The following is a 14,378-nucleotide window of genomic DNA, read 5'->3' on the forward strand; positions in this document are numbered from 1 at the left end:
AGGGACAGGGAGAGAGTACAGGAGGGGGAGGCAAGGAGGGCGAGGAGAGGAACAGGCCAGTGGTGTGCGCATGTGTGGATGACTTTGAGTTTCACTATCGTGTATAATTACAACGCAGCAAAAGTAGAAAAACGCTTGATTTCTATCCAGGAGTAAGATCTTAAAGCCTTACACGATATGCATACTTTGATTTGTGCTGTTAAATCATGCTAAATTTAGCATCATTGGTCTTTGAATATAGTGTTAATAATCATATGAGTACTGATGGGACTGGTTACGCCTGGGATTTAAATATAAAATTCAGAGGATATGTGAACATGGATGGGAATAAATATTTCCAGTAGACAATAATGGAAACTTAGTGTTTCCTTCTATTATAGATGCAGACAACCCATGGATGTATTAGTGAATCCAGGACTCCTACATTACTTTGGCTGTGGCAGAGCTCTTGTCGTTGTTTCCACGACTTGTCACAGCTGGTTAGGTCCTTTTGGATCTGGTTAGTATATGTACACATATATTACTGTATCAGAATTAACTTTTTCTTTGCAGTACTGGGGATGGAACCCACGGGTATTCTACTTCCAGTCCTTTCTTCTTTCTTTCTTTCTTTCTTTCTTTCTTTCTTTCTTTCTTTTTCTTTCTGTGGTACTGGGGATGAAACCCAGAGGCCTTCCCTCTGGGCTACACTCTCAGGCCTATTTTATATTTTATTTGGAAACAGGGTCTCACTAAGTTGCTGAAAGCCTCACTGAGTAGCTGAGGCTGGCTTCGAACCTGTGTGATCCTCCTGTCTCAGCCTCCCAATCGCAGGGATTACAAGCATGCGCTACCATGCCCAGCCCCATCCCTATTTTTTATTCTTTATTTTGAAACAGGGTCTCACTGAGTTGCAAAGGGCCTAAGAAGTAGGCTGAGGCTGGCCTCAAACCCAAGTCCTTCCTGTCTCAGCCTCTCGAATGCTGGGATTACAAGTGTGTGCCACCAGGCGGGCAAATAATTTAACATATTTTGATAGCCTATATTTCAGCATAATTGGTTTCTTCTGTAATCCCATGCATTTCATTTGTCGCATTTAAAAACATTATTCTGAGAAGAGGCCCATGGCACAAATAAGTTATCTAGGCCTTCACTTAAAATGGAATGAGAACAAAGTGTGATGATTTGACTCCAGAGAAACCTAACTCCTCTGTTCCTCTAATGTCATGTGAAGAATAGAGACGATAGCGCCAGACCTAGACTTGCCGCAGAGCTTTTGGTCATGTGCAGAGCAGCAGGTCTGACGCGACCATGTGCATCCTCCTGGGTTGAACAAAGCCTTCTTGTTCCAGCTCGCACTGTACAAGCGTCCTTGCTCTACTTAATGCCATGCTTCTTTTGCTTTTGTGCTCTTTGTTGGTGACTGTTTAAAACAGCTTCTAAGAGTAGTGCTAAAGTCCTGCCTGGTGTGGTACAGGCACATCACCTAAAGGTGTGGCTTATGCAGAAAATGCATGTCAGAGAAACGCTTCATCCAGGCTAGTGGAACCCACACATACAAATGTTAATACATCAACTATATTAAAGTGTCTTTTTTTTTTTTTTTTGGTGGTACTGGGGGTGGAACCCAGGGGCCTTTCTACCTCCGGGCTATCCTCCCAGCCCTATTTTATATTTTATTTGGAAACAGGGTCTCACTAAGTTGCTGAGAGCCTCAAGTAGCTGAAGCTGGCTTGGAACCTGTGCGATCCTCCTGTCTCAGCCTCCCAAGAGCGGGGATTACAAGCGTGCGCCACCACGCCTGGCTTATTGTCTTTAAAACAGAGACAGCTAAAACAAATTTAGCATATTGACTGGTTGACCAGAGGCAGAAACCTAGTCCTCCATTTCCCTTAGGAGTAATGGTTCAGTATTTGGTAACCCAGTGTGTGACTTCAGAGAATGTAACTACCCCAAGGATGAAAATCAACGGTAGATGCTTGCTTTCCAGTTCCCGATAAAGACTAAAAAAGAAAATTTACAAAAAACATGATTTTTCTAGTGAGCAGCTAATTTATACTCATGTTATGGAAACAGAAAGAGGGAAGCCGGGCATGGTGGTGCAAGCTTCTAATTCTAGCATCTGGAAGGCTGAGACAGGAGGATCACGGTTCATGGCCAGCCTCAGCTACTTAGTCAGTGAGACCCTGTTTCAAAATGAAGAATAAAAAAAATAGGGCTAGGGGTATAACTTGGAGGTAGAATGCCCCTGAGTTCCATCCCTGGTAATGCAAAAACAAAACAAAAAACCCCCCAAAACCAGAAAGGAGAAAACATAAAAATCCATCACCACTGCATAATTTCAGCAATACATTAAAATTTATTATTTTCTGAATAGTATTCTTCTAAATTATTTACCATTATCTAGGTTTTATATTTGAAAATTAAAGAATTCAGTGGGAGAAGGAAAAGCACCCCATTTAATATAGTGACTTAAAGAACATTCATCTATATATTACTGCTTTTTTGGGGTCTGGGGATGGAACCCAGGGGCATTTGACCTCTGAGCTACACCCCCTGCCCCATTTTTATTCTTTATTTTGAAACAGGGTCTCACTGAGTTGCAGAGGGCCCCTCTAAGTAGCTGAGGCTGTCCACGAACCGCGACCCTCCTGTCTCAGCCTCCCGAATGCTGGGATTACAAGCGTGCAGCACCACGCCTGGCTTTGTATTATTTTTAACATCTGGACTTAGCCTATGGTTAATTCAATCCTGCTTGGGCCAATACCTATTTCACAATAAATATTGTATCATTTTTCTTACAGTAGCAAAAAAAAAAAAAAAAATGCTCTTCCTGATGTTCTCCCTTTAAAAAAATCATTCTTCTGACTACTGTAAACAATTCTCCATGCTCTAGCATAAGGATATTTAATGTTAGCTAACAAAGACAACCATCTATTCTTTGAGGCCTGTAACAGGCAGTCTTTTGATTTTTATATTTGTTTAAAGCATACAATGTTGAGCTGGGCGTGGTGGGCACGCTTTGTAATCCCCGCGCTTGGGAGGCAGAGACAGGAGGATCGCGCAGGTTCGAAGCCAGCCGCACGTGCTGGCTTAGGAGACCCTGTTTCCAAATAAAAATGTAAAAATAGGTCTGTGAGTGTAGCCCGGAGGTAGAAGGGCTTCCAGGAACCCCAGTGCCACCAAAAATAAAAAATAAAGCATACAATGTTGAGTACAAGAAAAACTAAGCTGAACTTTCAAACTTTTAGCCGCAATAAGAATGACATTTCTCTCCAGGAAACACCAAATATTTATAAAATTTTGTACTACTATTCTGTAGGAATCCACACATCAATAAGAAGCTGACCTTCCTGTCTGCCACGCTGCACATGTCTTTTAAGACTGCATGGTACATGCACTATAAAGAACTTTAGATAAACATTGAGTGCCTGCGTATTAACACAGTAGCAGAGGTTAACAAAACCAATTTTGAGAAACACTTTACACTCCAAAATAGGTCTTAATATTACTGGTGCTTAGGAAACTCAGAAGCTATAATTATACATATTCTTACTGTGGAAATAAAGCAGCAAAGCTCTGCAAACATGAGGGCAGAATACTAGGCACTAAAATCAATGAACATTTGCTAAAATTAAATGACTGCCGCCGTAAGAGCTGCATTAACACCAAGGAGCTGCATTTCTGTCCGCTTACAGGGAATACTATAGTCATGCCATGCTCAAAAGGATGTGTCAATATACAGAAAATTTATATATTTTTTTACAATTAGAAGAATTTAAAATCTTTAGTCAAACAGGAGACAGACAATAGAAAATAAAAACATTACCTATCTCAACTACAAATCAAATTATTCTGGGACTTAGGAAAATCATTTCATTAGTCTGTGAGAGTGTAGCTCCAAGAAGCCGGGAGAGGTGGCGCACGCTTGTAATCCCAGTACGTGGGATGCTAAGACAGGAGGACTGCAGGTTCAAAGCCAGCCTCAGCTACTTAGTGAGGCCCTCTGCAACTCAGTGAGACCTTGTTTCAAAATAAATGATAATAATAATTTAAAAAAAAAGGGCTGGGGGTATAGCTCAGAGGTAGAATGCCCCTGGGTTCAATCCCCAGTACCAAAAAAAAAAAAAAAAAAAAAAAAAAAAGGATAGCGCCAAGGAATAATTAAGTTTGTATGTAAACAAGATTTTTTTTTTTTTTTTTGGTCTTTTTGCTGGGGATAGAACTCAGGAGCATTCTACCTTCAAGCTATACCCTCAGCTTAATTATTTTTTTTCTCAGCCCTATTTTTTATTCTTTATTTTGAAACAAGATCTCACTGAGTTGCAAAAGGCCTCACTAAGTAGTAGCTGAGGCTGGCTGAGAACCGCAATTCTCCTGTTTCAGTCTCCCGAATGCTGGGATTACAAGCGTGCACCACCACGCCTGGCTCTTATTATTTTATTTTGAAACAGGGTCTAATTTGAAACAGGGTAGTGGGACCCCGTTTCAAAATAAAATAATAGAAACAGGGTCTCATTGAGTTGGAAAAGGCCAAGTAGTAGGTGAGGCTATCTGCAAACTGCGATCTTCCTGTCTCAGCCTCCCAAATGCTAGGATCACAAGCCTGTGCCACCATGCCTGTCTTCAAACAAGATTTTCCTAAGATCTATAATAAATCAAGCTGTAAAACTAGTTTGAAGCAATTAGAGTCCATTGGTGTTCTTTTGTATTCTTTATTTTAAATTGACATTTTAGAACAGTAAATTATCTTTCATAGCAGTGCTTCCTGGTCTGATACAATATCCACTTCTGAATGTAAAGATTCAAAATAAGTCGAAATGAACATTAAGGCGTACAAATGGCTACTTTAAGTCTGCTCTTATTTAATAAGGATCAATTTTTACTCATATTCAAATACATGGAATGTTGGCACAAAATTGAAGCTGCTGTAGAAAGATCACAGATTCGGTGGTTATCCAAACTCCCACTTCTCTAAAAACATGTCTTTACATGGTCTTAATTTTACAAATTTAAGTGTTGCGAAATGTCTAAATAATAAGTAACAATTAAAATAAAATGTTTGTTTTATTCGTAAATTATGTACAGAATACACTATACTTTACGACAAAGTGATAGGGAAGAAGGAAGGAAAGCCATCACCTTCCAACCAATGCTGCTCACTCGGCTGGAGATGACCACCTCTCTTTGAATCAAAGGTACAATTCAGCTTGGATTTCCTAAGTTGAAAAAGAATTTGTAGCTAAACTAAAAGTGCTGTTGCAGTGTTACTAGTTGGCTTGTTTCCACAAAATGTTTTTGAAATCTGCTAACTCAGAATCTTAAAAAAAAAACTTCCTGGTATAATTTTATCATGAAAAACAAAAGCATAACTATCAAGAACAATGAGTTTATACATTTCATCCATTTTTAAAAAAAGGTGAAATGGCTACATATGTAACTCTGCATAATCTGAAAACACTGGAATTTCTTTATTCCTTCTAAAGTTATTTTTATTAGTCTAACAGTAAAAAGCCATAAAACTACCAAAAATGCCCTTAATCTAAATGTCACTGGAAAAATGCATTTGATAACTATCAAATGAATGAGATCTATTTATTGTAAAATTATCAAATGGATAAAACATTAATGGCTTTTGACTGTACCAGTAATAGTACCAACATTCTATAAAATGAAATTAACTGTTTGGATGTCAAATACACTTCAGTAAATGGATTTAAAGAATGCTACAAATGCCGTGTGTGTACTATGATGATCAGCCAACATAGAAAATCCAACCTCTTGCACTTATTCAGTTCTCGAGTTAGTCAGATTATGACTTTTCATGTGAAGGTTTAGGCGTTTCTCCACCATTGTCTTCCTCCTCCTCCTCTTCACAATCCCCATCTGTTTGCTGCTCCAGTTCCTCTTTCGTGATCATTTCAAAATCATTCCCATTTCCACTACTGTGTTGGGACCGGTCGTCTTCCCTCCTGTCACTGTCTGTGTCTGAGTGCCGCTCTCCACCTGACCCTTCTGTTCCATGATTTCCTGGTCCTACTTTTCCTTCCTCATCTTCTTTTTTCTCATTGTCTGACTTTTCCTCACTGTCAGACTTTTGCTGCTTTTTGGTTTCAGATTTTTCATCTTTCTTTAAGTCTGCTTTTGGTCCTTTGTATTCGTGAGTGTACAGAGGCCTGAAGGAGTCAATGAAGCCCACATCAGCAGTCAGATTTGGCAAGAACCAAAAGTGGTGCCTTCCTCCAGTTATGAGCCAAATGATGAGAAACAGAATGCAGCGAGCTGTGGGCAGAAAAAAATTGAGTAATTCTCCAGCTGAATAATTCAAGCACTGGCTCAGAAGAGATAATATTTTTAAATAAAAGCTGGGAAACATTTAGTTTCATATGCACATTTCTTTCCTTTTTTGCCAAACTGGGGAGTGAAACCAGGGGGATTCTACCTCTATGACACCCCCTCCAACCTTATTTTTTATTCTTTTTATTTTGAAACAGAGTCTCAGTAATTGCAGAGGATCTCACTAAGTAGCTGAGGTTGGCTACAAACCTGTGATCCTTCAGTCTCAGCCTCCCGAGTACTGGGATTACAAGTGTGTGTCACCACGCCCAGCTAAATATGAGTATTTAAATCCTAACTAGTTTAGCAGCTATCACAATATTCTCAGAGTAGAGCATTCTGCCCTGAACTTGAGGGTAAAATGCTATGATGGCACTCTCAAAAAATTGCTTTTTTCATCTGGGTGCTGTTTCATGGGTATACTCCTAGGATTTATATACTTTGCGATGTTATACTTCAAGAAATACAGCCATCATTTGGGAGATTAAACATTCATGAGATCATGGTGTAAGAAAAAAAAAATGTAAGAAATGAAGGATATCTTAAGAAGCAGGGCTGCATCATGACTTTCCTAGACTCTAGGTACTTTCCCATTTGTAGAATGCTTTCTCTATTAAAAAAATTACTCAAATTGCATTTTAAATATGATACAAATATGAAAATAATATGGCATAGCTTTATTTTATAGTTCATTTTTATGGTACTGTGGTTGAACCCAGGTGCTTTCTATTTCCAAGCTACACCTTCTGCCCTTTTATTATTTTATTTTGAAACAGGGTCTCTCTAGGTTAATTAAGAGTCTCACTACTTGCTGAGGCTGTCCTAGTACCTGCAATCCTCCTGTCTCAGCCTTCCAAGTACTGGGATTACAGGCATGAGTTACCAAGCCCGGCTCTACTGATTTTAAAAGAAGTGAAAAATGAAAACATTTCTGTGGTCCCCACATGTATAATAGTTTCAGTAAGTCAGACTTGGGTAAAGAATCCTAGCATTTACAAAATTCCATCTTCTTTTTTCTTTTATTTTATTTGTGGTACTGGGGATGGAACCCAGGGGCATTCTACCCGAGCCCCAGCCCCAGCCCTATTTTTTATCCTTTATTTTAAAAAAGGGTCTCACTACGTTGTGGAGGGCCTCACTAAGTAGCTGAGGCTGGCCATGAACCTGTGATCCTCCTGGGATGACAAGTATGCGCCACCATGCCTGACTTCTAATTATTTTTGTTTTTATTAATCAAGTAAATTTTACAATTTTTGCTTACTTAGGACCAACTCTCAATATTAAGAAATAATATAATGTTGGCAGGGCGTGGTGGTGCAAGCTTGTAATCTCAGCATTTGGAAGGGTGAGATAGGATTGTTGTTCATGAGCAGCTACTTAGTGAGGCCCTCTGCAAATTAGTGAGACCCTGTTTCAAAATAAAGAGTCAAAAACAGGGCTAAGGGTATCGCTCAGAGACAGAATGCCCTAGGTTCCATCCCCAGTACCACAAAAAAATACAAAAAAGCGCTTGGGAGGCTGAGACAGGAGGATTGCACAGGTTCAAAGCTAGCCTCAGCAATTTAGTGAGACCCTGTTTCCAAATAAAATATAAAATAGGTCTGGGAGTATAGCCCAGAGGTAGAAAAGCCCCTGGGTTCCACCGCCAGTACCATCAAGAAAGAAGGAAGGAAGGAAGGAAGGAAGGAAGGAAGGAAGGAAGGAAGGAAAGAAAGAAAGAAAGAAAGAAAGAAAGAAATAAGTACTTATAAGTAAACTACCTCATTTATAAAGTACTTGAATTTTCATAAAAATATAAATATAGTAAAATACTACATATTAAAATATTTTGTAGCATAACAGAAAAGATAAAATTAAAATTATGAATTAAGAATAAATTCCACTGATAGATAAAAACTGATAATAAACCAAAAAGAATTCTTTTTTTTTTTTTGCCGTACTGAAGATTAAATCCAGGGGCATATTACCTCTGAGCTACATCCCCAGCCCAATTTTATTTTTTATTTTGAAACAGGGTCTCACTAAGCTGCGGAGGGCGTCAGTAAGTAGCCGAGGCTGGTCACATACCCAGATTCTCCTCTCTCAGCCTCCCAACTACTGGAATTACAAGTGAGTGCCACCATGCCCAACCAAAAAGAAAAAATAATTTTTTTTGGTAGTACTGGGGTTCCTGGAAACCCTTCTACCTCCGGGCTACACTCCCAGACCTATTTTATACTTTTTTATTTGGAAAAAGGATCCCTTAAGCCAGCGCAGCTGGCTTTGAACCTGCGTAATCCTCCTGTCTCCACCTCCCAAGCGCGAGCCACCATACCTAGCTCCAAAAAGAAATATTTATTTATTTTGTGGTACTGGAGTTCCTGGAAGCCCTTCTACCTCCGGGCTACACTCCCAGGCCTATTTTTACATTTTTATTTGGAAACAGGGTCTCCTAAGCCAGCGCGTGCAGCTGGCTTCGAACCTGCGCGATCCTCCTGTCTCTGCCTCCCAAGTGCGGGGATTACAAGCGTGCGCCACCACGCCCGGCCAAAAAAAGAAATTTTTAATGATACTTGGGGATTGAACACAGGGAATTCTACCTCTGAGTTACAAATCCAGTCTTTGTGTGTGTGTGTGTGTGTGTGTGTGTGTGTGTGTGTGTGTGTGTGTGTGTGTGTTACTGACGATGGAACCCAGGGCCTTCTACCTCTGAGCTATTTTATATTTTATTTGAAAATGGGGTCTCACTGAGTTGCAGAGGACCTCACTAAGTAGCCGAGGCTAGCGGCTTTGAACTTGCTTGATACTACTGTCCCAGCCTCCTAAATACTAGGATTACAAGTGTATGCCACCATGTCCAGTTCCCTTTTTTTTCAAACGGGGTCTTGCTAAGTTGCTACGGCTGGCATCGAACCTGTGATCTTTCTGTTTCGGCCTCTCAGTTACTGGAATTACAGATGTGGGCTACTGCACCTGGCTACAAATTTTAAGGAGGCTGCACATTTTTTTTCCTCCATATACAATTATGATGCTGTGATGGGTTTTATATGGTTGTAAAAGAGATGGTTCATAGTATGAAACCTTAAGTAGAATCCACAAAAAAGCAATATAGAAATGGCACAAAATGTCTTAGCCTCCCAATACTAGGAGGTGTGCACCACCAAACCTGACTTCAAAAGTCTTATTTCAAATGGTGATATAAACAATGCATATTCAAAGTAATACCAAGCCGGGCGTGGTGGCTCATGCTTGTAATCCCTGCGCTTGGGAGGTGGAGACAGGAGGATCGCGCAGGTTCGAAGCCAGCGGCGCTGGCTTCAGAGACCATAATGTTTCCTCATAAAAAAGACCATTTATGTTTCCTCATAAAAAAGTATAAAATAGATCTGGGAGTGTAGCCCGTAGGACTGTAGCCTGGTGGTAGGACTTCCAGAAAAAAAAAACCAAAAAAACAACAAAGTAATACCAAATATAATTTTGAATAATATTTAGTACTTTACAGAAAATAGGAGTAATATCCAGTTTGTAAATGAGCTACAGATCAATATTATTTTGACACAGGGCCTTACCGAGTTGCAGAGGGCCTCACTAGCTGAGGCTGTCCATGAACCGCGATCCTTCTGTCTCAGCTTCCCAAATGCTGGTATTACAAGCATGCACCACCACGCCCAGCTCAGATCAAAACTATTTCAAAGAATACTTGGAACTACCTTTTTTAACAGAATCAACATTAAGTGTTGGGTTTGTTTCCTACTTTAATTTGCAAGACTATTTGATCCATAATGCATGCATGTATATCTGTGTGTGTTAATGGGCAGTGAACCCAGAGGCATTCTATCTCTGAGCTACACTCCTAGCCTATTTATTCTATTTATTTATTTACTTATTTATTCATTCATTCATTTACTTATTTTTACAGGTCTGGGGATAGAACCTAAGGGAATTTGACCTCTGAACTACACCCTGCCCTTCTTATTCTTTATTTCGAAACAGGGCCTCACTAAGTAGCTAAGGCTGTCCGCAAACCACTATCCTGTGGTATCAGCCTCCCAAGCGCAGGGATTACAAGCATGCACCACCACGCTCGGATTTTGCTTTTTATTTTTTGAAAGATGGTCTCACTAAGTTGAAGGACTTTGCTAAGTTGCTGAGGCCATGAACTTGCAATCCTTCTGTCTCAGGTTCCCAAGTTCTGGGATTATAAGTGCATACCACCATATCCAGCTCATAAGGCATATTTAAATCCATAGCAACTTTGAAAAACAATATTTTAAAGAGAAAAACAATACAATTATAAATTACTGCAAATACTGGTTTAATTAAAGATAAGTGGAATAACTTTACACCACTACAAAAAAATAGTATTCTAGCCGGGCGAGGTGGCACATGCTTGTAATCCCTTTGCAATTCAGTGAGACCCTTTTTCAAAAATAAAGAATAAAAAATAGGGCAGGGGGTGTAGCTCAGTGGTAGAATGCCCTTGGGTTCCATCCCCAGATCCACCAAAAAAAAAAAAAAAAAAAAAAAAAAATCTAGGCCGGGCATGGTGGCACATGCTTGTAATCCACCTTTCGGAGGCTGACACAGGAGGATCGTGGTTCGTGGACAGCTTCAGCTACTTAATGAGGCCCTTTGCAACTCAGTGAGACCCTGTTTCAAAATAAAGAATAAAATATACGGCTGGGGGTGTAGCTCAGAGGTAGAATGCCCCTGGGTTCCATTCCCAGTATCGAAAAAAAAAAAAAATAGTATTCTTATGATTTAGTGGAAAAATCAATCTGGTCACATAGGGAAAATAATCAGAACTTCATATCACAGAGCAACATAAACTCCAGATGGATCAAATAATTAAATATAATTAAAATTAGACAGTTTTAGATAATGTTAATCATCTTTCTCATGGTAAAAAATTAGTGCTATTTAGTCTATAAAAGAAAAACTTCCAAGTCAAGAATTTTAGGTAATGTTTCTTATTTTCCCCAATTAACATTTTTTTTGTAGAAAAATATACATAAGTATAAATAAAAAAGCTAAAATCGTAACTATTACCACTATTCACATTTGGGTGCATTTCCAGTCAAATATTCCTTGCTGTTATGATTATTAACTCACATTTTAATTACATTTTAATTCACATTTTCCTGAGCCAGGCATGGTAGCACATGCTTATAAACTTGGGAGGCTGAGACAGGAGGTTCACAGGTTTGCACCTAGCCTCAGCTACTTAGTGAGGCGTTCTACAACTTGGTGAGTCCTTGTTTCAAAATAAAGAATAAAAAATAGGGCTGGGGGTATAACTTGGAGGTAGAATGCCCCTGGGTTCAATCCCCAATACCAAAGGGGGGAAAATCTTCCTCATTAAATAGGCAAAAAAAAAAAAAACCCCTCATCTTTATTATTTTTTTCACTGTAGTATTCTAATAAATAGCTAACTACTACAAAAATATTGCCATAACAGTATTTTTTGGTACAGGAGATTGATCTTAGGGGCATTCTACCTTCAAGTTATATCCCCACCCAATTTTATTTATTTGGAAATAAGTCTCACTTCATTCCAGAGGGCCTTGTTAAGTTGCTGAGGCTGACTTCAAACCTTCAATCTTCCTGTCTCCGGCTCCCAAGTTCTGAAATTACAAATGTGTGCCACCACGCCCAGCGGCTGTAGCAATTTTTTTTTTTTTTTTTTTTTGGTGGTACTGGGGTTCCTGGAAACCCTTCTACCTCCGGGCTACACTCCCAAACCTATTTTTATACTTTTTTAAAATTTGAAAACAGGGTCTCTTAAGCCAGCACGCTGCCTTCAAACCTGTGCAATCCTCCTGTCTCCGCCTCCCAAGCACGGGGATTACAAGCGTGCGCCACCACGCCTGGCTGTAGCTACAAGTACAAGTGTACACTTGTAGGTGTACAAGTAGGCTGTACACCTACTTGTAGATGTAATAATTATATACTTTTATTTTAAAACAACTAAAAGGATAAATTTCAAATGTCCTACCATAAAAAAAATGACAGGTAAAACAAGGTGATAAATATATTAATTAGCTTGATTTAATCATTCCAGATCGTATGCATGTACTGAAACATCACATTATACTCCTAATGTATCAGCTGATTCATTAATCATATGTAATGTTAATAAAAATAAATTAAAAAGATATAGTAAGCCGGGTGGTGGCACATACTTGTAATCCCAGTACATCAGAGGCTGAGATAGGAGGGTTGCAGGTTTATGGCCAGCCTCAGCTACTTAGTGAGACCCTGTTTCAAAATAATGGATAAAAAATAGGGCTGGGACTATAGATCAGAGGTTCTGGGTTCAATCCCCAGTACTGGAAAAAAAAAAAAAAGTAAGTAAATAAATATAGTAAATTATTTTTCTTCCAATTAGATCCAATTTAATAAAATCTGAGTCAGTTTTGGAATTTGACCCAGAAAGTCAGATCATATATTTATTTTATTTTTTGTGGGTCTGGGGATGGAACCTAGGGACATTTGACCTCCAAGCTACATCCCCTGCCCTATTTTTTTATTCTTTATTTTGAAACAGGGTCTCACTAAGTTGCAGAGGGCCTAAGTAGCTGAGGCCATCCACGAACTGCAATCCTCTGGTTTCAGCCTCCCAAATGCTGGGATTACAAGCGTATGCCACCATGCCCGGCAAGATCATGTATTTCTTGATTTACTTGTTAATTCTACTGCTAAGCTTTACTGAATCCCCAAATTATAGTCTCAACTGCTCAATATTGACCTTACTGAGGTCAGTCTTACTACTAATACTTACCAACAGCAAGGAGAAGAATGCTGGCTACAAAACAGCCTGCGCCCACACTCAGGTAATAAACACCTACTCTCATTTCTGCTGGCCAGAGAGGGAAGAGGGTGGCTGCTATTACTGCAATCACTGGAATAAGAAATGACAAAGTTAAATAGGTAACTTTGAGAATGAAAATTTAAAGAGCTTCGTTGTAATAAAGTAAACATATTTCTTAGGGCAAAAACAGTACAAAATAAACATGAAACACCTTATAAGTAAAAGATAGTCAATTATGAGAAAGTTGTGGGGTTTTTTTTTTTTTGTGTGTGTGGTACTGGGGGTGGAACCCAGGGGCTTTCTACTTCTAGGCTATACTCCCAGACCTACTTTATACTTTATTTGGAAACAGGGTCTCACTAAGTTGCTGAGAGCCTCACTAAGTAGCTTTGAACCTGTGCGATCCTCCTGTCTCAGCCTCTTAAGTGCTGGGATTACAAGCATGCGCCAGCATGACCATCATGAGAAAGTTATTATTTAACCTAAATTTTTAAGCAGGATTCTTAAATTAGATTAGAAATTTTCTAGTCTACATTAATTTCATTAGAAAAAATGCTGTCTAGAAATTCAAAACTATTCCTTAAATATCAACTGTTTTCATTTTCAAGCTTTATCTATATTATTATTTTTTTAATATTAGGGTACCTGTCTACTGGCTAGGAGAGCTTAAAGAAGTAACAAATCAAATCTAAAAACAAACAAAAAAAAAGATTCCAAAGACCCTACCCTAAGGATTTCTGATTCTGGGGTGTAGCTCTGACATCCAGACTTAAAAAGATCACAAGATGATTCTGCCATAGCATTTTTAAAATTAGTAAAACTGTATACAAGCATCTCCAATTTTTTGGCAAGTAAATAGAGGCCATATGAATAAATTACAAGAAGTCTGAAGCCTGGTTATTAGTTCTTTAGAGTAGGATTCAAATTCTAGCTCTATCATTCATAAGTAACTGTGGGCAAATTACTTATCCCCTTTTGAGGCCAAGTTACATTTAATAAGTGTCTGTTCATTAATGTTGCAAAGATGAAAGAAGACATTATATGTATTTTATAAAGTGACTAGTACAAGGTAAATAATCAGGAGCTATTAACTAGTTGGACTTTGAGTTTCAAATTCATCACAAATGTTTTTTAAATTAGGATCCTATGATATCATATCGGTCAATCTTTACTTAAATAATTATTTTTTCTAGTCGTTAAATCATTCTTTCCCACCTATCTCTACCCTTAGAAAAATAACCATGTTTAAAAAAAATCAAAAGGTATTGTGAAG

At 38.8% G+C, this 14,378-nt stretch overlaps 1 protein-coding gene across 1 annotated transcript in view; it reads right to left on the reverse strand.

Annotated features, from left to right (window-relative positions):
* Positions 1–5,791: 5,791 nt before the first annotated feature.
* Positions 5,792–14,378, reverse strand: part of SEC62 (SEC62 homolog, preprotein translocation factor) — a gene marked incomplete at both ends in the record, with an annotated part of 31,820 nt that continues 23,233 nt past the window's right edge. Inside the window, 2 exons of the mRNA XM_080696080.1 lie at positions 5,792–6,261; positions 13,076–13,195. Of these exons, the coding sequence (XP_080552206.1) occupies positions 5,792–6,261; positions 13,076–13,195 (590 nt within the window). The remainder of the gene's footprint in view (positions 6,262–13,075; positions 13,196–14,378) is intronic.

The sequence above is a fragment of the Muscardinus avellanarius genome (genome assembly GCF_963383645.1).
Source record: "Muscardinus avellanarius genome assembly, chromosome: 5".
Taxonomy (NCBI): domain Eukaryota; kingdom Metazoa; phylum Chordata; class Mammalia; order Rodentia; family Gliridae; genus Muscardinus; species Muscardinus avellanarius.